This window comes from Neofelis nebulosa, chromosome 2, assembly GCF_028018385.1.
Source record: "Neofelis nebulosa isolate mNeoNeb1 chromosome 2, mNeoNeb1.pri, whole genome shotgun sequence".
Classification (NCBI taxonomy): domain Eukaryota; kingdom Metazoa; phylum Chordata; class Mammalia; order Carnivora; family Felidae; genus Neofelis; species Neofelis nebulosa.
The window spans coordinates 115630149-115654577 of NC_080783.1; the positions used below are offsets into that span (position 1 = coordinate 115630149).

The 24429-nt window shown below is 56.1% G+C and overlaps 1 protein-coding gene across 1 annotated transcript; it reads left to right on the forward strand.

Annotated features, from left to right (window-relative positions):
- The first annotated feature begins 1327 nt into the window (after positions 1-1327).
- On the forward strand, positions 1328-24418 carry RORC (RAR related orphan receptor C). The gene is made up of 11 exons (XM_058715724.1): positions 1328-1440; positions 3629-3658; positions 14480-14565; positions 14889-15030; positions 16236-16748; positions 16973-17094; positions 17950-18082; positions 18177-18284; positions 18467-18577; positions 20647-20756; positions 23749-24418. The coding sequence occupies exons 1-11, from the start codon at positions 1401-1403 to the stop codon at positions 23908-23910; spliced, it is 1557 nt and encodes a 518-aa protein (XP_058571707.1). The 5' UTR covers positions 1328-1400; the 3' UTR covers positions 23911-24418.
- The last annotated feature ends 11 nt before the right edge of the window (positions 24419-24429 follow it).

Genomic DNA, 24429 nt, shown 5'->3' on the forward strand with positions numbered 1-24429 from the left:
ATCCTGTTCTGTGCAAAGAAGTATATTTAGAGGCATGGACCATGCATTTACCAAAAGGACACGGGCTACTCAGAGGCACAGGCACACACAGTCAGACTCTCAGCATGAAAAGGTCCCCAGAAGGGTCCACTCCATTCCTCCTCTCTCCCTATCCCCTTGCCCACTATCCTAGGAGTTGGGGAGTCCTTCTCTACTTTTAACCTTTGTCCCTCAAGCTGCAGCCATTGGGAGACACTGGGGGGCTACCCAGGAATGGAGGTGCTGATGGTAGCAAGAGCGTGAAGCCTCCAAAGTGGGGCAGGAGTGGAGAAGGGCACGGTGGGGGGGCAGGAGAGGGAAAAGACAGCTGCCTGCCCCTCTCCACGCCAGGTGCCACGTGCTGCAGCGTGGCTGGCCCCCACTCTGCTGTTTACCAGCTGGGAGTGAGAGCAGGGGGAGGTGCCAGGGAGCCGCCCCACTGCAGCCTGGCCCCTGGCCAGCCGGCTTGTTGGGTAACCAGGAGAGCCAGGCCCAGCTAATCAAACTCTGGAGAGAAGTGGCGTCCAGGACCTGCTCTGCCCCGAGGCCCCTCTGCAGGACCCTTCCTCAGTACCGGCCCTGGTGCAGGCCAACCCAGTCTAGGGGCTCTGCTTCCTCCAACTGGTGCAGAGCGCGGCATCTCTCCTCTCCTCATCTCTCCCCTCCCATCTTCCTCTGCCCCTGCACACTCCCCTAGCCCTGCCCTGCGGCCCACCAACAGACTTGTGGAGGCATCAGGGAGTCAGAGAATTCTAGGGAAGGACAGCCAGGTGCAGGAGCTAAGCAGTCAGAGGCCTCAAGGAACTGAAGAACCATGGGAGGAGTCTGACCTCATCCTGGAGAAGAGTCACAGTCCGTGCTCCCCCACCCCACAGAGAAGCCACCCCTTTCCCATCTCCCCTTTGCACATCACCTATCTTGGTTCAGATAGAAAACACACCATTCCAAAGTCACAAAGTCCTGGGTTCAAATCACAGTGCAGCCACTTAGTGTTCTTGGGCAAATCCTTGGGCAAGTCAGTAATATCTTTGAGCATCACATAGCTTATGGGTAAATCTGGAATAATGGCGGATGCTGTGAGAATGGAAGAAATCATGGGTTTCTAAAGTGACTGGCAAAGGGCCTGGCACACAGTAGGTGATCAATAAATGCTGGCCTCCTTCCCTTCACTTATCCTGTTTCTCTCCAAAGCTCCAAACTCTGTTCCTCAGATCTCTCTCCTTGTCCCCTCCTGGTGCCAGGCCACTCTGCCAGCCACTCCTTTCCCCTGCCTGCTGACAGTCCAGGTGCTCCCTCCCTGCTCCCTCCTCCCTCCCCTGGGCCCTGCTCCCTGCCCTCCTGGGCAGCCGGGGCAGCAAGGACGGCACCAAGGGAGCTGCCCCATGGACAGGGCCCCACAGAGACAGCACCGAGCCTCTCAGGGTAAGAGGCCCATGGCCCTGCAGGCAGGTGGAAAGGACTTATCAGGAGGTTCAGGAGAGAGAAAGAGAGAGAGAGAGAGAGAGGAAGACTCTGGTCAAGAAGAGAGGAGGAGGAGGAGGAGAAGACGAGAGAAGGAGAGAGATGGATTGGCAGGGGTTGCAGGCCAGTCCTGATGGAAACTGAAGGAGAAGCAGGAGGAGGGGCTGGGGACACTGCAGAGGAAGAGACTGTAGAAAGGGGGATAAGCAGGAAACACAGGGAGGGGAAAGAAAGGGAGCAGCGGGGAAGGAAGACAGGTGTGGGGTAGTGGGGGGGAGAACAGAGTGAAGGAAGCTAGATCCAGTGAAGGGCCAGAATGTGGGCAGGCCCTCCCAATGTCAGCGCCCCCTGCGATGAGGTGGGGACACTGCTTTACTCAGCTGGCAAACAGCAGTAGTGGATGGAAGGCTGGCCACCCCACCTTCTGTTCATTCACCAATGGAGGAGCCCCTCCTGCCTTTAAGGGTGACAGACAAAGGGTGGGGGGAGGAAGCAACCACACCCTGTACGCTGCCCATGCCCACTAGCCTGGCACTTTTCTCCCCACTGGCCCAGGGGTGCGAGGTTTCATTTGTGCAGAGAACGTGGGGAACCAGGCCGGGGGCAGTGGGATGCACAGAGTCAGGCAGTCCTTGTCCCCACCCACAGTCTATAACTCAGAGACCCTCTCAGAGCAGAATCCATGGCCACCTGCTTGGTCAGCTGTGAGCACCCAGGGGAGTGAGTGCCAGCAAGCTCTGGGGCCACCTGGTGGAGGAAGAACACCACCGCCTTGGCAGGGAAGCACCCCCACCCCAGGAGGCCAGAGAGAGGGTGCCACGTCAGGGAGGAAGCTGGGTGGGGCCAGGCAGGATCAGTGGGAGGGGGAGGGGCCGGATGGAGTCACTCCCTCTCTGGGCAGTCCTCCCCCACCCCACCCCAGCAGAGCCCAGCCCTTCTAGTGCATTCCCCCCCACCCCCACCCCGCCCCGTGAAGGAAACCTGCCTGTGGGGAGCATCTCCTGGGCAAAGGGACAGTGTGAGGGGGATGGTGGAGAGGTGTCCGGGAATGGCCAGCAGAAAGAAAACTCCAACAGCAGAGCAGATTCAGAGGTTAGGGAGCAAGCCTGTAGGGGGCCTAAGGCAGGGCTACAGGCTTTTCTGGTACAAAAGGCTAGCCTTGTGCTCTATGAGGAGCTGTTGTGTGGTTGTAGGAAATCAACCAACACCTGGCAGGGGAAGCCTCCTCCCAGGGTCTCCCTCGGTAGGTGTTCAATAAATGCCAAAGTGAATGACCATCGCCACCACCGGGTCGCCACAATGCTCTAGCAAAGGCTTGCTCCTCAGCAGCTGCCCCTCCAAGGTGTGTGCATCCCTGCCCACCCCACATCAAGCCGCTGGGCACCCTACTGTCTGCTCTCTACCCAGACCCACCACAGGAAGGGACCCCCTCCTCTGCAGGCTGGTATGCCACAGGAGCCAGGGCTCAGAGGGCAGAGTCTGTGTTCCCAGTCTCCATCCTCTTCCTCCAAACATCCTCACAGCCTCTCAACCTCCACACCTCTGGCACTCCCAGGTGCTTTCGGGCACGAAGGAGAGACCACAGAGATGTCACTCTGGCTGCAGAATATTTATTGTGCACCTCTAATGGGCCAGGCGCCACAGAAGGCTCTGGGAATAGCAAGGTCAACGAGACAGACACAGTCCCTTCCTCCACAGAGTTTACCGACCGGCAGGAAAGCGTCATTTCACGGATAGTGACACAATGATAGCAGTTAGGGAACAACGTGGTGAGTGTCAGGAAATCAAATACAAGGTGCCGAGTGTCAGCATGAGGGGAGGGGAGAGGGGCATGTACAGCTTCTCCAACTGGAAACTTGAGGGATGAGGGGAAGTTGGCTACACTGACTAGGGTGTCAGGGAAGGGCATTCTGAGAGAAGAGAGAAGGAAGAGCTTGGGGAACTCCCAGAGGCAGTGAGAAGCCCAGCACTTCTGAGGACCTGAAGGGCATAGAGCAAAGAGAGGGGTGTGTGCAGGATGGTCCCACCTTCTGCTCAGACATCAGGTTCAGGAGAAAGGAATGGGGTGGGATAGGGCCAGTGATGGGGTGGTGTTCCTGGTGCCCATGGTCTTCAACTTTTGGCCCCGACCCTTCTCTTCTCTTTCCAGAGCTGCTGGCCGCAAAGAAGACCCACAGCTGTGAGTAGAGGGTTGGGGCAGCACCTGGTGCTGGGTGTGGAGAGATGGCAGGAGCTCAGCGAGGCTCCAGAGCTGGCCCAGAGACAGAGGAGCCAGGCAGAGGTGGCATCTAGGGAAACAGGGAGATGGGGAGCCGGGGGTGGGGTGTGAAGAAACCTCAAGATCAGGGTGATGGGAGGTCAAGAGGAAGCCTGTGGAGTCAGAGGGAGCACCACAGGCTGAAGGAGAGAGGGATTAGAAGAGACCTGTGGGAGAAGAAGAGGAGGGGTGCTGGACAGAGGCACAGGAGCTGGCAGCGGGAGGGAGGGAGACAGAGCAGGGGGAGGCAGGGGTGGCCTTTGGGACTCGGGGAGGCTGCACCAGGCTTTGCGACAGCTGAGCCACATTTGGTGTTCATCTTGGTGGTTAACACATCCTGAGGTGTGAACAAGCCAGGCCGTGCAGAGCTGGAGAGCAGGAAAACCTTCACCTCTGTAGGAAACATGACACACAGGAACACTCTGGACCCCGAAAGACTGAGGCCACAGCATGTAGGAAGGCTAGAGCTCAGGAAGGACTTCCCAATGGACACTGGTGGGGAAGCATACCCTCTAGGGACCTCTCAGCACATGGGATCTAACCCCTTAGTTTGTAGAGGCCATTCCCCCAGAAAATGCACCCATCCAATCTCAGTCCCAAAGCTTATATCCCATCAGGGCCAGGCGCGCCCTTAACCGCCTGAGGGTACTCTGGGAAAGGCCTCCTCCAGAAGCACAGGTCCCCGCATTAATGAGAACCACGCTGGCGCAAGAGAGACCACCTGCCTTTCTCCATGGCGCTCCCCTGGATTGCCTACCAGTTCCTCCTGAGAGCTCACTGACCTTGCTCCGGCTGCCAAGATTGCCTAGAGCCTCCCTGTTCCAAGCAGGGACATCTCAGAGGGCAACAGCGTCCCCTCGTCCTTGAGCTGGGCGGACAGGCGCCGGGGGGCTATCCAGGATGCTGCGTCCTCCTGGGTGGGGGGTTGCTTGGCTCAGCACAATCCAGATCGGTGCCTCGCCTGCCCCTAGCCACAGGGCCCCACGGAAATGCTGAGCAGGGCCCTGGGAGGAAAGCAGGTCAAGGAGTGACGTGCTCAAGAGCCGGGGGATGGGAACCAGGGACCATATGTGGGTGGGGGGGGGGGAAGAAGGGGGACTTTCGGAGCAGCTGGAACTGGAGGAGCCTATACTCCATCCCGACCTTAACCTCTTACCACAGAAACCTTGACCAAGACCACGCCCCCTTCCCCTCTCCCAACCCCACTGGGCCTGTGCAACCAAGCCCTCGCCCCCACCCCAGAGTGTCCTATGAGAAGCCAGGGTGACAGGCCTTCCGTGCATGTGCATTCTGCTGCCCCGAGAGCCAGAGGAAGGCCAGCAGGGAAAGGTACTGTGCTGGGGAGCTATTAGAGGCCCGGCAAGACCAGAGACCTCTTAGAGGATCAGAGAATCCGGAAGAGATGAGGGACTCCCCCAGGCCGAGAGCCTCAGAAAAATAGGTTCTGAACTGAGACAACCCAAGGAGGAGATCCAGGACAGTCCCAAGAAGGGAGGAGCCCAGGAGGGACTCCCAGACCAAGAGAGGGCCTAATCACTAAAGGGCCCTGAAGAGGGAACCCTCAGGCCCAGGTACCCCACAGAGCAGATCTGAGGCTGAGCGGGACCCTCAGAAGGACCCCCAGGCCAATAAACTCTAGCCTCAAGTGCCAGGAAACCTCCCAAGCTGAGACATCCTCAAGAGCTAGAGGATGAACCAGAGAAGCTCTCCCATTCCTCAGGTGGGATCTGGGGCCAAACTGCCTGAGTTTGAATACTGACCCCACCACTAACTAGCTGTGTGACCTTGGGCAAGTTACTTAACCTCTCTGTGTCTCACTTTCTTCAAAATGGGGATAATGGTGCCTACTTCATAAAGTATTTTGTGAGTATTAGATAATCCACATAAGAAATTAATAACCGTTTCTGGCACATAGTAAACATTATTATTGTTTTATTACCACCACCACCATCATCATCATCATCATTGTCGTTGCCAACATTATCTGCATTCCAGTTTCAGTAGTTTTGGTCCTGAGGAAATAACCCTACCTGCGGATAATGGATATTTGTCTGATGATTATTACTGCTGCTATTATCTTTAGTCCCTAGCCAAGGGCATATGCCATGTCTGGAGGGAGGTCATGAGCATGGCGGGTGGGGTGGTGGGGCGGCCTCTCAGACTGCACCCCACTGGGTGGCAGTTGACAGTCCACAGGGTCTCTGGTGGCACCAGCCACTGCCCCCCCGGGGGCAGACATCCTGTGACTTACCTCTAGAAACATCCCTGTCCCTGGAGTCGCCTGGCAAAGAGGGTCAGGCTGTGGTCCTCAGCGGGAGGGGGAGTAGGAACCTGGCCCCAGGCTCCCGTGAGCTCCATTCTGGCTCCCCAGCCAGAACTACCTTGACGGGTGGAAACAGCTTTTACCGCGTGTGGCTGTCGCATGTGGTTTTGGAATTTTCCAACGCCCCCTGCAATTGGCTGCCCCGCCCCTCACACCCTGCCCCAGGCCCAGATTGGCCACGTGCGGCGCCTGTCATCCTACTCGCTGCACCCCAGAGCGGGTGGGGATGGAGTGGGGGGGTTGTCACTCGGCCACCTGTGTGGTGGTGGCTTCAACCCCCTTGGCCCAGAAGAACTGAGAGGGAGCTAGGTGAGGAGCTACAGGCTGAAGCTCGGCAGAGAGGGCCTCACCCCCAACCCAGCTGCCAGCTGTGCCCCATCCCCGGACCACCCCCCACTGAGGACAGAAAGCCAAGGCAGCAAAGCCCAAGGCTCAATCATGAGAAGTAAGTGAATGGGGCCACCTGGGAGTGGGGAAGCCTAGATGCCACTGTCATCCCTGGGCCTCTGGAACAGAGAGGTGTCTTGGGAACAGCATGAGCAAAGCTGAGGGCTCTTCCCCCCACCACAGGGTGTGTCCCAGTCAAGGCCAAGTTATGTTGGGAGATGGGTGGAGTAGCTGTGGAGTCTCACTCCCCAGGCAATTTTCTTAGGGCAGGGTAATAGAGGGGGCTGTGGAGGACCACATATGTCATGAGCCCTGGAAAGGGTCTGCAGGAGTGTCTGAGGTGCTCTGCCCCGCGTTTAACAAGAAAGGACTGAGCCCCAGGGAGGCCAGTGCTTCACCCAGATCACAGGGCTGCAGCAGAGGGAGGTTGGTGACTGACAGGCACACTCTCCCACTGCAGCAACTCCCTCCATGCCGCCAACCTGCCTCAGAGTGGGCTCAAAGAGGAGCCAGAGGGGTTGCTGTGCCCTGAAGCAGCAGGACAGGGAGAGGAGAGCCAGATCGGCAGATAGAGAGGGTCAGAACCCAACATCCAGGTCTCAGCATGTGTGTGTGTGTGTGTGTGTGTGTGTGTGTGTGTGTCCCCAGTTTCCGTCATTCATTTGATGAGGGGGGATCAGGCAGGGGAGACAGAGCAGAAAGCCTTCAGTTTCACCCCTTCCTGGTGTGAAGCCATGGGCCAACAGCTTGCGGGCAGATGTGTACAGTCCCTGTGCCTTCTAGCAGAGCAAGCACAAGTAAATCAGACAATCCCTCTGTTCACGTCAGGAAAGCTGGAGGGCCTCTCAGAGCACAGGGCAAACGAGGAAAAGGGAAGCCCCATGTCCCTGTGGCCTGAGGCCTGAGGCAGGCCCAGCCTCAACCTGGGGTCTTCCCACAAACCACAGAAGGGAGGCCATATTGGGTCCTGGAAAGACCCATGGGCTGAGAATCTAAAGACCAGATTCTGATGCCAGCTCTGTCACCAACTAGCCACGTAGTCTTAAACAAGTCACTGGGCTCTGGTCTCCTCATAAGCAAAATAAGAGCTAAATTTAAAAACAAAACTAACTCTGGAGAGGGTCCCAGTTCTTGAGGACCCACGACCAAGGAGAGAGCCCTGGTTCCCAAGGTGAGCACCCCCAAAGCTAGTGAAGGCATCTCAACTCTCCCAGGACATAGAGAGGCCATAGAAGAGAAGGAGCTTGGGACAGAGATTCCAGTGTGGGTGTATGAGCTGGGATGGGTCAGGAGGGGCAAGGAAAAAAGCCAAAGATTTCCACAGGAAGAGGGGCCCTTTGGAGCTTCAGTTTCCTTCTAGCTTCTTCCGACTAGCAGCAAAAGTTAGCAAACCAGTCTTCCCAGAAATGGTCCCCAGTCAGCAAATCCACCCTGGGAAGCAAGGATTGGGTGTGTTTCAGAGCCTGGCAGGAGAACAGGAGTCCCCAGGACTGGAGGAGGGAGCCACTAGGCAGTTCTACATAATTTCCCCCCAACAGCTCCATCCAGTCTGGTAGATAAGAGAAGGGGGTCCCCTCCGATCTGGGGGTAGATGCCACTAGTCCTTCTCACCTGGACATCTCTGGGTATCTCATAGCCCCAGGTTACCTGGCTGCCCCCATCCCCGCCCACACACACACCTAGTGAGTGCCAGCCACCTCTGCGCTCTCTGACTATAGCCAGGGAGAGTCTACACACTGGGGGCTGGGGACTATGACACACCCAGAGACTGAGGGGCAGACAAACAAGGAGCAGAAACATACCAGGAAATAGAGAGAGGTGCAGAAGCCAAACCCAAAGGACAGAGTCATGAAATACTTGGGGAAAGAATGATGCCCTGATGGAGCTGTAAGTGGAGAACTACCACCCAAACAGCACCGCGTGAAGCCCGACACAGAGCTGGAGCGCAGACAATGGAAAGGCACACAGACACAGGGAGAGATGGGGAGGAAAGAGGACAGGCTGCAGAGAGGAGACGCTGAGTACTGAGTGGGTCTAGGAAGGCAGGAAGGGGGAGGCATGGATTTTATGGAGGTTCTGGAAGGGTGATAGGGGCTCCCTGCCATGGCGAGCTGCAGCTAAGCAAAGAGGAAATGTCCATTAGCCAGAAAGACTCCCAGCCAGCCAGAGGGATGGTGGCCCTAGTCATCTCTCTCTGAGGGCACGGCCAGTGTGGAGGCAATAGGCATGAGCTCCCCCCACCAACCATTGAGTTTGCATGGGGCAGTAGGGGGAAGGGGAAGGGGAGGTATGAGGTCGCATGCCAGTCTTTGCTGTGCCCTGATCTTTCCAAGTCTGGTCATGATAATGAGGAGCCGTGGGCCAGAAGTAGTCCAGGTCCCCAAGGGTGCCACAGCTATTATCCTGGGAGCCCTGGACCACCTGAAGACTTTACAAAGGGCCCCCTCCTTCCCTGCATCACCCCAGAACCTTTGCCTTTTCTTCTCTTCCCGTCCCTAACCGGAATCCCAAACACCCCTAGCCCAAGGTCCTAGAGGCCGCGGCGCTACAGCCTGTCCCATCACACTGAAGCAGTATTGCTGCCCTCCTGGGGGCCCCCTCATCTCCCCTGCCTCTGTGCCCCTGACTCAGACAGGGAACAGGGACTTTCCCATGCTAAGAGCCCTCTAAGGAAGGCAGCTCTGGGGTCTCCTCTTGTCCTCCACGGCCAGTCCTGAGATCTAATCTCTACTCTTCCTGCTACTGTAATGCTGTCCTGGGACTCTGGGCTCAGAAAAGATGGGGATGTGTGTTCGGGGGAGGGTCGGTTACAGGGCAGAGCGTCAGCACCCCAGCCAGTCTCTCTGGGTTCCTGGTCTCCTGGAACAGCAGAGCCCTGTGGAAAGGACGCACAAGGCTGGCGGCAGGGAAGGCCGCTGACTGTGTCTTGGGGCTCCCACTCCTCAGAGCTTCCTCCTGGTGATTCATCCCCTCCCCCCATTCACTGGTTGTTTTCACTCAATTCTTTTGTTTCCCCTCCTTTCTCCTGTCCCAGACTGCGGGGGTGGCGGGGGCACCCGGAGGGGTTTCAGGTGGCTGGCTGTCTTTCGTGGCTTTTCAGAACCCCAGACTCTCCCTCGCCCACCTGAGTTTTAGCTTCACTACTTTCTCAGCCCTGGGATCTGGGTGTATCAGCAGAAAACCCTCGCCCTACCTCGGGAGCAGTGTTCAGCAGATAGAAGTGCTTCTCTCCTGGCCCCCGCCACCCCTCCCCCTCCCGCTCCCCTGTGGGGGCACACACCAAAGTGGTTTCCAGCTTTGCAGAAGCTGCGGGAAGGAGAGCTGAGAAAGGAGGGAGGCTGGTGACAGGCTGGGGTACACTGGGACCCCTGGCCAGAGCTGTGGTCTCCGTGGGGGTGGGGGAGCTAAGCTAAGAAAAGAGGTGCATTCCTCTTTCCTGTCCACTCATTCATCCCTGCAGAGGCCTACTACGTTGTATGAAAGCCAGCCCACACCCCCAGAGGAGCTCTGTTGGGTCAGGCGAGCTGGCCTTGGACACCTTGGCCCCAAGACATGAATACAGGCAGGAGGAGGTGGCACGGCAGATGAAGAGCAGGGAGCGAGGGGACCGTGTCCCTGGGCGTCCTTACACCAGGCATGAGTCCCGGCTTTAGTTCCCCGGGGGGTCGTCTCTGAATTCTGTTCCCAGCCCACCTTTCCTCTGTGGCCAGTAACCTTGTCCCGTATCCCATTTCCTTGGTTCACTTGGGCATCTCATCCTTACAGGGTGTATAGCTTAATGGTTGGGGACATGGGTTACAGAATTACAGAGACCTGGGTTCAAATGTCAGATCTGCCACTTCAGGCTGTGTGACCTTAGTCAAGCCACTTACTCCCTCCTTGACTGTTTTCTCATGTGTAAAATGGGGACAGTACAAGCAATGCCTGGTCCCTAGGGTTGTTGTAATCATTAATGAAACACGTATGCGAAGCCTGGCACCAAGGAAAATTCAGCCACGGCTTATGTCTATCACTATCATTGCCCTTGAACCCCTGTCGGCTGGAGAAACGGGTAGAGAAAGAGAAGGAAGGCCCATCTGGAGACTGACAAAGCACCAGGAGAAGATAAAGACCCCAGGGTGCCTCTGGCTGCATCCACTCTACCAGGGCTGGTGGGGCAGCAGAGGGGGGGGTGGGGGAGTGGTTCTGGGGTTTGAGGGGAGAGATCCCCCTGGGCTAGAGCCCCTCCTTCGCTCCTACCACTTCCTCTCTGTGGCATAGGGCACCTGGACAAGGCCCAGGGCTGGCTTCCTAAGAGCCAGGCTCTGGATGCATTCAGAGAGCGCTATCAATGAATCTCACAGCTGTGGGAAGGGTGAGATTAGAGGGGTTGGAGGGAGGGAAAGACCACCTCCTCGCTACCGGATTTCCCCCACATCAGAGGTGCACACAGCAAGCTCCCTGGGGATGCTTCAGTCTCTGAAGCAATTGAGAAGGGGTTCATTTTCTTTTCCCAGTGTCCTATCAGAATGCAGCTTTAGAGGCCTCACAGGCTGAGGAGAATAAATGAAAATGAGCTGGGGGAAAGACGGCCAACCCCACCCTTGTCCCCCAGGGAGGAGCAGCCCTGCACAAAAGCTTCAAGAGGGACTAAATTCTCGCTACTCAAAAGTACAGACTAAGGACCAGCAAGCTTGGGCACCAAGCAGAGCTTGTCCATATGCAGGATCTGGGCCCTCAGACCTGAGCAGGGACCTGCTCACAAAATTTTCACAAGATCCCTTGGTGGGGGCTAGAGCCATGTAATCACTAGCTGATTTCAGGAGCGTTTGTAAGTGGACACCTCTCTCTCCTGGGAGTGAGAGGGTTTCCTTTGATGGGCCCTGGGAGAGAGCAGCAGTGAGGTGCAAAGATCTTCCTGAAGCAGCGGGGGCCGCAGGGGCTGGCCTAGACAGTCCTGACCTTTGCTTGGTTCAAGTTCCTGGCACCATCAGGCCCTTAGACGCTAAGTTCCTGGCAGGCCAGGCTCCAGGGCAACCGTTTGAGTAATCCCGTGATTACTCAGCTCCCCCTCCCCAACCTGGGTTCCCATCACCTGCTGCTGCAGGCAAGGGCTCGGGGGTAGGTTGTGAAGGTGAGGGGTGCGGGGTGCTTTCAGCTCCTGTTCACCTCACTGCCACCTCTGCCGGTTCTTCCCGTTCTCTCCCCACTCTCTCCACTCCCCGCCTCCACAAGTCCCCCTCGCGCACAACGGGACTTTCTCTTTGAGGTTTCAAGCAGATGGCACTGAAAGGGGTACAGGTGGCAGGGGAAGGAGGGAGCAGGGAGAGCAGGGGCCTGGTGGTGCAGAAAGGGCCAGGGGCAGGGCACTGGGGGCAGAACATCGGTGTGGGTCTTTCTGTGTTTCTGCACCTGCATCTCCAGCTCAGGTTCTAAGTCTCTGTTGTCTGTTAGTCCTGAACCTCTTGGTCTCTCTAGCTCAGAAGCTACAAGAGTCTGAGCCTCCCAGCTCGGAACTTCTGACTCTGTGTTCATTCTCACTGTGTACCTCTGTCTTGGGACTGTGGTTGGGGAGCCCTGAGGAGTGGCTGGCCTGGTGGCTGGGGTCTAAACTCCAGCGTCCCCCTCAAGAATAGGTATTTGTGAAGGGCGTCCATGGCTGGCCACATCAGCCTATGAGAACAATAAGGTCTTGGTTATAGTGCCACGAGGCTCCTGGGGCCAGGACCAGCAGTGGGTCAGGCATAGGGCAGGGAGATGTGTCTGGGTCACCTGTGTGGTTGGTGCACACACGCACACGGATGTGGCTCTTGGAGAAGGGAAGAGGCAGGGAGGCCTGTGGTTGACTGCTGGGCTGGAGTCCGAGTTCCCACTGTGGCTTGGCCTAATCTCCCTGCCGCTTACTTTTTTGGGTGACCCAAGGTGGTTTCTCCCCTCTCTGGGCTGAGGGCCACTACAGAGGGAGACCCACACTGTTGAAGGGGAAGGTGTTGACACAAGCACAGACTCCATGGGGCACAGGTGTTTCCATCAGGCCTCAAATGCCCACTGGCCTTCTTCACCTTTGGCCCTGCTCTGTAGTAACAGCATATGTAGAGTTTTGCCTCTTACACAGTGCTTCCCACAGGTAATGTCATTGCGCCTGCGAAACTACCTACAATCCCCCCATGGACAAACAGTGTTATTTGTACCCCGGCCTCACTGGCAAGGGAACCGAGGCCTAGAGAATCTAAGTGACTTGACATGCAGTGTTTCCATGTTTTCTGTCCCTTTTCCAGCTACCAATCCCCCGTCTTGTTCTCTCTTCCCCTCCACGAATTCCAATCTACTCCTAATTTACTGGAAAGAATCTGAAAGGCTCACTTTCCGTCACCACCCCCCCCCCCCCAACGGTGATCACAGCCTCCTGCGTGGGGTTTGGGCAGTCGGATGGGGGCTGGGGTGGGGAAGAGAACGGACTTCTCACGGAGGGGTTTCAGATACTCATGGGCCCAGTCCCCTATGAGGAGGCGGCTGCTTACTCTGACTCAGCTCAAAGCTGGCTTGAGGGGACGGTGGTGTAAAGGCGCCCACTTCACACTGGGAGGCCCTATGCATATGCGTGACCAGGGCCCAGGCCAGAGCCAGAGGTAAGCTCACTGGAATATAGGTTTGCCCTATAGACAAGCTGCTGCTTCCACTGACCCTCAGAGTAGGACACGGATGGGGGACACGTCACCGATGAGCAGGGGCTGCAGTCCTAGACCACTTTTCTGGTCTGCTCCACCCCAGCCTCCCTGCTCAAAGGGGAGGCAGCAGGACACCAAAGGCACACAAGAGACCCCTGTCCCTTGGGAGGGACGGAGTCCCCCTGACATAGTGGGAATCCCAACTCCCCTTCAACGACGAGCCGGGAGAAGGCCAACTGCTGGTCCCTGAAATTCAGGAGAGAGCTGTGGGCATTGAGGGGGCCAGGGCAAAGGAGAGAAGAATCTGGAGCCAGGTATAGGTCAGGGGCCCTGTGGCCCAGAGAACAAACACTAACATGCCAACGTGCAGGTGAGACTGCTGGCTCAAGCAGACATGCCCACTGGCTCACAATTATGTGTACCTTCCGTGTGTACACACACCCTCAAACATGCCCACTGGTGTGTGTACCCCAAAAGCCATGTACACAGAACAGCATAATGGAAAGCAGGGGAGCTAGGATGTAGACCCGGCCCTGGGGCAAACTTACCTCATCTGGTCTATTCCCTCACCTGTAAAGGAAAGGAAAAAGTTTAAATGAGATGGTCCCTAGTCCCAGCCAAAGTTAGCATTCATGACGTGTGGGCATACAATGGGACCCAGAGGCCCTCGTGCACACGTAAACATCCACACTCTCATGTACTGATACACACAGAGCTGCTCACTCTCTGCTCCGGGGCCAGGGGCCTCAGCACCCTGTTTGATTCTCTCCCTGGGTCCCCGGCATCTGACAGACCCGGCTTGTTGAACCCTCTCCTGGGCTCTAACTAACTCACTTCTCCATACCCCCTGGGCCCTACTCTGTGGACCCTGTCTGCTTGGCCCCGGGGTCTCTGCTCAACCCACCCCTGAGCCTTAACTGCCTTGCCAAGGATGGCTGGCATCTGTACCTGGCCCCCAGTGCCTCCCGGCTGGTTCACCACATCTCCCCCCCCCCCCGCCCCCACGCTTCACACTCTTCCCATGGAAGCAGAGCCCTGGTGGGGGAGGGGGGCCTAGAGGAAGCCCCCTGCGCGGGAAGCAGGTGTTGTAAAGCAGCGAGGACTCTTAGGTCCCCAGGCGGGAGGGAGGCAACTGGAGCTTTTCCACTTGAAGGGCTGAGCAGGTGGCCTCTCGGCAGCTGCATTCTTGCCCCCTTGGGGCTGCAACAGCCCCCGGCTGCCCCACCAAACCAAACACAGCCCCCCTAGGCCTGTTGTGGAGCAGTGTTTGGCACTTTTTTCCTTCCTTCCATCTTGCAAGAGGGGAACAAGCTGGAGAAGGGCGAGTGAGGGGGCAGGAGGCAGATAAGGCTCCTGGGCTGACCTCCCGTTCTTTCTTTCTTCCAGCACAAATTGAAGTGATTCCTTGCAAAATTTGTGGGGACAGGTCATCTGGGATCCACTACGGGGTTATCACCTGTGAGGGGTGCAAGGTGAGCATGTGCGTGCGTACGGTCTCTTCCGAGGTGAGGAGAAGGGGTTCTGTGGCCTTTATTCCGGGATGGTCTACTGAAGCAGCTAGGGAGCTGCTTGGGAGGTGCCTTACCTGGGAGGCCCTGTGCACAGGAAGGCCTTGTCCTGAGCTGGGAACATGATGGCAGGGCAAACTGTCATCATGCTAAAACATGGAGGAGAGAAAACTGATGGGGGGTCGAATCTGGGAAAGCTGGGGCCAGAGCCAGGGCTGGAAGCACTGGGGACTGAGCTGGGCCTGGCCAGGAAAGACAGCCAAGGTCTCCTCGCCTGCCTTCCCCAGGGTTTCTTCCGCCGGAGCCAGCAGTGTAACGTGGTCTACTCCTGCACCCGCCAGCAGAACTGCCCCATCGACCGTACCAGCCGAAACCGGTGCCAGCACTGCCGGCTGCAGAAATGCCTGGCACTGGGCATGTCCCGAGATGGTGAGGCCAAGCAGGGAGCCCCCTGGGGTTTCCCTGGAGTCTCCAAAGAGGCAGCCTGGCCTGCTGTGCTAGGCAGAGGTTACCCTGTAGAAACGTCCTTCTGTGGGGCATGGGCTGGCCATTCACAACAGGGGTGCCCGGTGGGGTAGGCCCACCACCCTCACCAAAGGACTTTGCCGTCCCCAGTTTTAGGGTCTGCTAGAACAGTCCTCCATTCCCCAACATCCCCGACTCCTCCCTTTCCTCTTCCTGTGATGGATTCTCCTCAGTCCCCTCACCTGTGGCCCAGAAACCATCCAGCTTCCACATCCGCCCTGCTGCCCTGCTGCCCCATGGCTCCAGTACTAGCTCATCTCCCTTCCTGGTCCGCCAGCCCTATGATAGGACACAGGATGGTGGCTAGGAAGGGAGCCAGAGTGGGCCTGAGAACAACCCAGAAGTCGTGAGCGTGGGGAGGGCTGCTGTCCCTGGCGCTTTCTCGTGTCCTCGCCCCCGCCTCAGCACAGCCCCCCATCACCACCCAGAGGGAGCCCAGGGAGGGGCTGGGGGAGGCATGAGGTGATGAGGAGCCAGAAAGAGTCCGTCAGCACTTTTCAGCGCCCAAAATAACAAAGTGAAAGGAAACACGCTGGGGTGCAAAGGGGCAGGCGGGGCGAGGGGCTGTGCCCCCACACCTGGGAGGGGTGTGCGGGGGGGAGTGAAAAGGCAGGAAAGAGAGAGCAGAAGAGGATGTTCAGAAACAAGCCGCGGAGCCTGGGTTGGGCTGTGGTGAGTATCTAGGTCACCAGGGAGCCTGCAGGCCTGACCACAGGGAGACCTGTGTTTTCAGCTCTCCTCTTCCTCCGACCCTCCTAGACAGGCGAGGTGACCCCAATACAGCTCGAGGCCCCCGACATGACCACCCCCAGCCCCAGCATCAGGAGGCCAGAGTCCTCAGTCCAGATTCATGCCATTAGCAGAAGCCAGTTTCCAGCCGGGAGAGTTTGCCTGGGAGACCAAAACGCCTGGGCTGGACTGGCCCTGCAGCAAACACCTAAGAGGTGGCAGGGGTCTCAAGCAACAGTGGGGGCCCCCGAGGAAGCTGTGCTCGGTGCCAGCTATTCAGGGGACAGCAAGTGAATTTGTAATGATCAAAATGCATGTTGGTGCTGCCCAGCACCCAAGTCCTCCTGCCTTGAACGCTCTTGGTCCCCGACCTCTTTCAGCTGTCAAGTTTGGCCGCATGTCCAAGAAGCAGAGGGACAGCCTGCATGCCGAGGTGCAGAAACAACTACAGCGGCAGCAACAGCAGCAGCGGGGACAAGTGGCCAAGACCCCGCCAGCGGGGGGCCAGGGAGCAGATGCCCTCGCGTGCCCCGTGGGGCTCCCAGATGGGCAGCTGCCCCTGGGCTCTTCGCCTGACCTGCCTGAGGCCTCAGCCTGCCCCCCCGGCCTTCTGAGAGCCCCAGGCTCTGGGCCCTCCTGCCCCAGCAGCCTGGCCAAGGCGGGGCCCAACGGGGCCTCATACCATCTGGGACACAGCCCCGAGCGGGGCAAGGCTGAGGCCAGAGACGGCTTCTATGGCACAGGCAGCCAGCTGCCCCCTGACACATGTAGGCTTCATTTCGAGGACCCCAGGCATCCTGGGCTTGAGGAACCAGGACAGGGCCCAGACAGCTACTGCAGCCCCAGCTTCCACAGCACCCCAGAGGTGCCCTATGCCTCCCTGACAGAGACTGGTGAGCAGCTGGGAGGTGGAGAGGGTAGGGACCATGAGGGAGGGGCTTCCAAGAGAGGGGCCTGAGCCAGCACTCCATGTACACCGAACCTGAGCCCAAGGGAGCCAAGGGGTCGAAGGGGGGTGGGAGGCAGAGCAGGGGTAGCCCAGGCCAGGAGTGCCCTTTGTGTGGGTAGGGTGGCAGCTGGCTGACACAGAGCCTGTGCCTTCCTCCTCTGGCCCCAGAGCACCTGGTGCAGAACGTTTGTAAGTCCTACCGAGAGACATGTCAGCTGCGACTGGAGGACCTGCTACGACAGCGCCCTAACATCTTCTCCCGGGAGGAGGTGGCTGGCTACCAGAGGAAGGTGAGGCCAGGAGAGCCCACGGGAAGGGGGGACATCCTGCCTCCACTGGGGGAGTGCAGAGATGGCCACCTGCACAGGCGAGCGGGCTGGAGCAACGCACAAGGGTGTTCCCACTTTGAAACGGGTGTGCATCCTACCACCTCCAGCACCCACACCTTGGCGTACAGACCTCGGCATACTCTCCTTCCTCGTCCTCTGATGGTAACAGTAGTCAGAACCCTGATGTTACACACCCCTTCTCTGCCGGGCGCTGTGCTGGACGCTTCACATAAATTATCTTCCATTCTTACGACAGCCACCTGGGAGCCTGGCATTTATTTCGGTTCTTAGCAGACCGGGAAACTGGGCTCAGAGAGGTTCACAGACTTTTCCTGGGCCACAAAGTCATGGAGCCAAAGGCACGTTCGGATCCACCGGGCTCCAAAGTTTACACTCTTTTGCATCACACTCTCACAATACCACCTGTTCTAAAAATACTTGTTTGGCATTCAGCCTTCACTTCTCCAGGTTATCAAGACCTTTGGGTGTGTCTTTTTGGGAGAGGGGTCAGTGTGTCCTTCTCACCCCTACAAAATGCAAACTCTTTGAGGGCAAAGCTGCATCTCAGATGGGTTTTGTTTCCCCATGGACAGCTAACCGGGTGCCAGCTGCTGGTGGGGGCTCAGTGAGTGCAACCACGTGACAGGCATTGAACCCAAGTGTGCATCTGGGCTGAGAATAGGCTAAAATGCCGGAGTGGACAGTGTGGAAGTTCTGAACCTCACTCCTGATGTTTATCAGTCCGGGCTCCCGGGGGCTTGGGAGGGTGACAGGGTCATAAACCGGGCTACAGTGGGACCTCCTCCTTCCTTGCAGTCAATGTGGGAGATGTGGGAACGCTGTGCCCACCGCCTCACTGAGGCCATTCAGTACGTGGTGGAGTTCGCTAAGAGGCTCTCAGGCTTTATGGAGCTCTGCCAGAATGACCAGATTGTGCTTCTCAAAGCAGGTGCCCAGGGAGGGTGGGCAGGCCTGGGGGGAGGGGGACAGAGCTGGCTTCCTGCTTCGCCTGACTCCTGCCTGCATGTCCCTGCCCTCTCCAGGAGCAATGGAAGTGGTCCTGGTCAGGATGTGCCGGGCCTACAACGCTGACAACCACACAGTCTTTTTCGAAGGCAAATACGGAGGCACGGAGCTGTTCCGAGCCTTGGGTGAGGGGCAGGGGGAAATGGAGAGGGAGGGGTGGGATGGCAAGCCCCCTAGAGGTTCAAGAACCAGGGTATCCTCTTTTCAGGTCAGATCACCCCCTCTGCTCCAAACATCAAGAGGGTGGGTGTCCCCGGGCACCGTGGCCTCGTTCACCCGGCAAATCCTTTGGTTTTCCATCCCTTAGGCTGTGGGGAGCTCATCAGCTCCATCTTTGACTTCTCCCGCTCCCTGAGCACATTGCGCTTTTCTGAGGATGAGATTGCTCTCTACACAGCCCTCGTGCTCATCAACGCCAGTGAGTATTGCTGGGCCTGCCTGGGGGACATTCGGGTGGCAGGGGGGCAAGGGATAGTGAAGGGTCTGGACCTTCAAATGTGGTTAAGTCTGGAAAACTGCTTTAAAGAGCAGAATGAAGGAGGAGCCTGAGAGAGGGAAACGGCTCCCAAGGTGGAGTTGGGACAAGTGGGGGGCCAGGGAGCCGTGGGGATGAAAGGAAGTGAGCCACATCCCAGAGAGAAATTAGCTGGCCTGTGAGCTCACGCCAGAGTGTCCAGTGTGACCATGACCACACACTGTGATCATCCGGAAGCTCTAAAAATGATTCTTCTCCAGGCTCCACTCCTAGAGACTCTAAGGTCATTGATCTGGGGTGCAGCCTGTAGTACCAGGATTTTTAACAGCCTCCCACAGGTGATTGTCGTGTGCCACCAAATCTGAGAATCACTGCTCTGCATGAGCTAATTTTAAAACTTTTTTTTATGTTTATTCATTTTTAAATTTTTTTTTTTTTCAACGTTTTTTATTTTTGGGACAGAGAGAGACAGAGCATGAACGGGGGAGGTGCAGAGAGAGAGGGAGACACAGAATCGGAAACAGGCTCCAGGCTCCGAGCCATCAGCCCAGAGCCTGACGCGGGGCTCGAACTCATGGACCGCGAGATCGTGACCTGGCTGAAGTCGGATGCTTAACCGACTGCGCCACCCAGGCGCCCCAATGTTTATTCATTTTTAAAAGACAGAGAGAGACAGAGCACAAGTAGGGGTGGGGTGGAGAGAGAGGGGACACAGAATCTGAAGCAGGCTCTGGGCTCCGAGCTGTCAGCATGGAGCCCGACGCAGGGGCTTGAACTCACGAACCGGAAGATCATGACCTGAGCTGAAGTCGGATGTTCAACCAACTGAGCCACCCAGGCACCCCATGCGTGAGCTAATTTTAAGACTGTGTGCCATCACAATGGAACTCTGGACACCCTCCCCACTGGAATGGAGCGGGCTGGGCTGAGCCAGGAAATGCTAAGTATTTGGAGAACCTGGGCTAATGAGCTGAGCTACTAACCTGAGTTTGCAGATGAAGACGATCTGTTGTCTGGCTCTGCCAATGAGCAGAGACCTAATCATTTGAACTAGAAATAAAGACTTAAAAGATGACTTCTGGTGGGGTGCCTGGGTGGCTCAGTGAGTTAAGCATTCGACTTTGGCTCAGGTCATGATCTCGCGGTCTGTGAGTTCGAGCCCCACGTTGGGCTCTGTGCTGACAGCTCAGAGCCCGGAGCCTCCTTCCGATTCTGTGTCTTCCTCTCTCTCTGCCCCTCCCTAAGTCACGCTCTGTCTCTCTCAACAATAAATTAACATTTAGAAAAAAAAAAAAAGATGACTTCTGGCTATCTGATGGAGCCAGGGCAAAAGGTGCTTTGTCTGTTGAAGTTAGCCACCAATTGATGCAGAGGCCTTGATGCTGGCCTAGGAGGCTTCACCAAGGCAATCTCTCATCTGATCTCAGCCTTGGCCAGGGGGCAGGGCTCTCTTCCATTTCATCCCCCCATAGTGGAATCCCAGCATCGAAAGGGCCATGTGAAATATCAGGGTATCAGGGAGAAGGCAGCTTGGGCATCAGGAAATTGGGTGTTCTTATCCGCCTTATCTCTCCCCAGTTTGCCTTGTAGACAGCTAGCCCAGCCCCAGGCCCTAGAGCTCTTCTTTTTAAAAAAAAAAAATTTTTTTTTAAGATTTATTCATTTTTCAGAGACAGAAAGTGAGTGGGGAAGGGGCAGTGAGAGAGAGGGAGACACAGAATGTGAAGCAGGCTCCAGGCTCTGAGCTGTCAGCACACAGCCCGATGTGGAGCTTGAACTCATGAACTATGAGATCATGACCTGAGCCAAGCCCGACACTTAAATGACTGAGCCACCCAGGCGCCACCCCCCAGCCCCCAGAGCTTTTCATTATCAAGCCAGGACACATGCGCATGTGCACGTGCACTGGAGGCCGTGCTCCAGCACAGATGCCCAACACGACACACCCTGTTGGGGGAATTTGACGTCCATGTCCTTTCTTCTTCTTGCCATGGTGCCGCGCCCTCCTTCAGACCGGCCAGGGCTCCAAGAAAAGAGGAAAGTAGAGCAGCTGCAGCACAACCTGGAGCTGGCTTTCCATCACCATCTCTACAAGACCCACCGCCAAGGTATCCTGGCCAAGGTAGGAGCAGTCCCCAAGGTGGAAGAGGTCAGGCCTGGCACGAGATCTGGGACCCTGGGGCTCTGTGGGGACAGAGTGCCATATGGTGTTAGAGAGCTTGCAGCAGCAGCACAGAAACCAAGGGGACAAGCAATCGCTGCCATTTGCGTACAGATGGAACATGAGAGAGCCTGGAATTGGGGGGCGAGGCCTCCAGGAATCAGTTCAGTTTAATATAGCCATCGCTTACCTAGCACCTGTTTGTGCAAGGCACCATGGAACGGAAAGCTACAGAGAAGTGATCCTTGCCCCCACTGAGGGTTCATAGTGCAGTAGGAAGAGGCTCGTACTGGTACTCTGGTACAGAGTAGCATATGGTACGTGATAACAATAGTAGTACGATTAACAAGGTGCTGTCACAGACATGCTGTCATCCTCAGGGCAACTCAGTAATAGGACAGGTATTCAAATATCCCTTTAGCGGTGAGGAGACTTAAGCGACTTGCCGACGTTTGCATGATTGGCGAGTAATAAATACAAGATTGACTCCCAGTGCTCTCCCACTGTGTCCCCGCATCCCTGATGGGTTCCTTCGGTAAGAGATATTGGGGAAATGTTATAAGCATAGAATAGGGATTAAAAATAATCTGGGGTAAAAAGAGTGGGTCATCAATGATTCCTAGGGAAGGTGGCATTTAAGGTAGGCCATGAAGTATGACAGATTTTAACAGACATTCGTGGTGGTAGGACAGGCATGCCAGGCTACGGGAACAATATCAGCAAAAATAAGGAGGCAAAATAGTACATATATGGGGAATAGCTCATAGTACATTTTGACTGAAGCATAAGATTGGGAGCTGGCACTGACTGATGAGGGCAGGGAAGTAGCAGAAGACAAGAAGAAGCTGGAAATCAGGTCAGGTAGCAAATCAGAGAGGACTTTGAGTGCCAAATTAAGGAGTGAAGGCTTTATTTCCAGGCAATGGAGAGCCATGAGGGCTGGAGGAATGATATCATCAGAGCTATTATTTAGGCAATTTAATTTGGAACCAGTGTAAAAGAACCTTTTATGTAATCATTCAAGCAATGGACCCTTGCAATGTGCCAGGCACAGTGAGTGCTAGGTGCCAAGGATACAGAAATGACTTACACAACGGTCTAGGCCCTAAAGAACTTCAAGTCCGGTTGGACAGCCTGGAAGGAGAGACTGACTGGACCGTGGGGGGGGTGGGGGGGGGCAGCTGGAAAGCAGGTCTGACTCCACCTTCAGAATCACCCCCTCCACCATCACCCCCCACCTCCCCCAGCTATCAGTTCTCACTTGGCCTGTTACAGTGGCCCCTGCTCCTCCCTCCTCTGCCCTGCAGTAGCCACACAGCATAAGTCTCAGCCCTCCTATAGCCACCCATCCTGCTGAGACTCACCTGTAGGGTCTGTCATGGCTGACTGGCCTCATGTACAATATGACCCTGAATTTTTCTCACCTCCTCTCCTCTCCCTGCCCTCTCAGTCGCCTCCCGGCTATTCCTTTAACACATCACACACAGTTGCACCTCAGGCTTTTTGTATCTGCTGTTCCTGCTGCCTAGAAGGTTCCTCCCCTAGTTTTCCAAATGGCTTGCCCCATCCCTCCATTCTGGAGAGGTTTTCTGATGCAAAAAGCCCTCCACCCCACCCTGCATTACTGCTCTTTAAGAAATTCTCAGGCATATTATATTTTCTGGCTCCCTCACTAGAATATGCATTTAATAAAGCCAGATATTTTATTCTACCTTATTTTATCCATTGATCTATCCCCACACCCCATCGCAGTGCGTAGCTGAGTAGGTTCTCAACAAACATTTATTGAATGGAAGGATGGATGGATGGATGGATGGATGGATGGATGGATGGAAGGAAGGAAGGAAGGAAGGAAGGAAGGAAGGAAGGAAGGAAGGAAGGTAGGTTGGAAGGATGGATGGATGGATGGATGGAAGGAAGGAAGGATGGAAGGATGGATGGAAGGATGGATGGAAGGATGGATGGAAGGATGGATGGATGGAGGTACTGTGACAGTCCAGGCAAACTCAAAGTAAAGCAGTGGAAATGAAAAAAGAATGAATCTAAAAGATATCAAGGGATCCATGTTGCCTGGTCCTCTCTGACTGCCCCTTTGCTAGGAAACTAAGATGGTGGTGGGGGAGGAGGTGGGAGCTGGAGAGCTGGAGAGCGGTCTTTTCAAGCCTACTTTGGTTATACAGGAAGCTGCAGAAGATGAATGATTTTCTTGGCCTTTCTTCAATAAGGTCTCCCTGCCTCTGTCTCCTCCGGGGTCTCTAGGAGAGACCCTCCAACTGAGTATTGGTAGCGTTGGGTACCTGCTTCAAAACTAGTTCAAATAGTTACTGAGCAACTGTCATGTGCCAAGCACTATGATAGGAACAAAAGGTACAGAGAGAGAGGCAGACAGGGAGAGAACCTACCTAAGGAGATTAGACCTAGGGTGGGAAGGCAGACAAATGAGACCATTTTCCTACAATCAGGTTTAAGTGCTACTACACAGAGAGAAGCCCAAAGGAAATGCCCTTAATCCAGGGAGGGGTAGTCAGGGAAATATTCCCAGAGGCGGTGACACTTGAAAGTGAGGAAGAATTAGCCAAGCAAAGAACTGGAAAGGCATTCCACATGAGAACAGCATCAATGAAGGCCAGTGATAGTACATAACAGAGTCGCAGGATCCAACCATCCTAAGAGCAGAAAGTGGGAGTTGGAGCACTTACCAGGTGAGTAGCGGGAATGTGATTGGGGGTTCACTCAGAAAACACACACCTGTCCTGCAGCAGCCCTCGCTTGTCTCCGGCTTCCTGAACACATACTTCCCCCGTGATGGGATCGAATCCGGCCACCCCTCCGATGCCAAGTGCAGAGGGGAAAGCAAGGAGGGTTGCCCTAGCCCGGGAGGGCTGAGAGGACATCTTGGCTCTGGGGAGGAGGCTGGCGTACTGACCCTCCCCCCCTGTTAACCCATGTCCAGCTGCCACCCAAGGGGAAGCTTCGGAGCCTGTGTAGCCAGCACGTGGAAAAGCTGCAAACCTTCCAGCATCTGCACCCCATCGTGGTCCAGGCTGCTTTCCCTCCACTCTACAAGGAACTCTTCAGCACTGAAATTGAGTCACCTGAAGGGCTGTCCGAGTGACCCAGAGGAGGGACTGCTTCTCCCTTCTCTGGAGCCCGCTGGCCCTCGCCCCAGCCCTCCTCCTACCCTCACCTTTTTCTTTCCTATGCTCTGAGAGGGTGGACCCTGCCTGTTCTTTGGGGGTGAGCGATTGCTCAGACTGGCTTTCTGCCCACAGGCTTGCCCAGCGGTGGGCCAAGAGCCAGAGAGGGTAGGGATGAAGGAACACCATCTCCAGCCTCAGCTTGGTCGCGTCTCCTTCACCATGACTCTTCACCCCCAGCTTCTGAGAGGCCTAGGGTGGCACACAGGGACCTCTAGGAGGACCACAGTGTCCTCAGGACACCAGGTGGATCCAGGACACCCTGGATGAATGGAACTCAACTCTGGGCTCAGAAGCTAAGAACAGGACTTTAAAATACCTCATTGCATTTCCCTGTGGGCTTTGGCTGGGGAGGTATGTCAAGCTCAGAGACTGGCAGCTGGAGCCCAGAAGGACCTGTATATAACATGAACACAGATCTTTAGATTTTCTGCCTT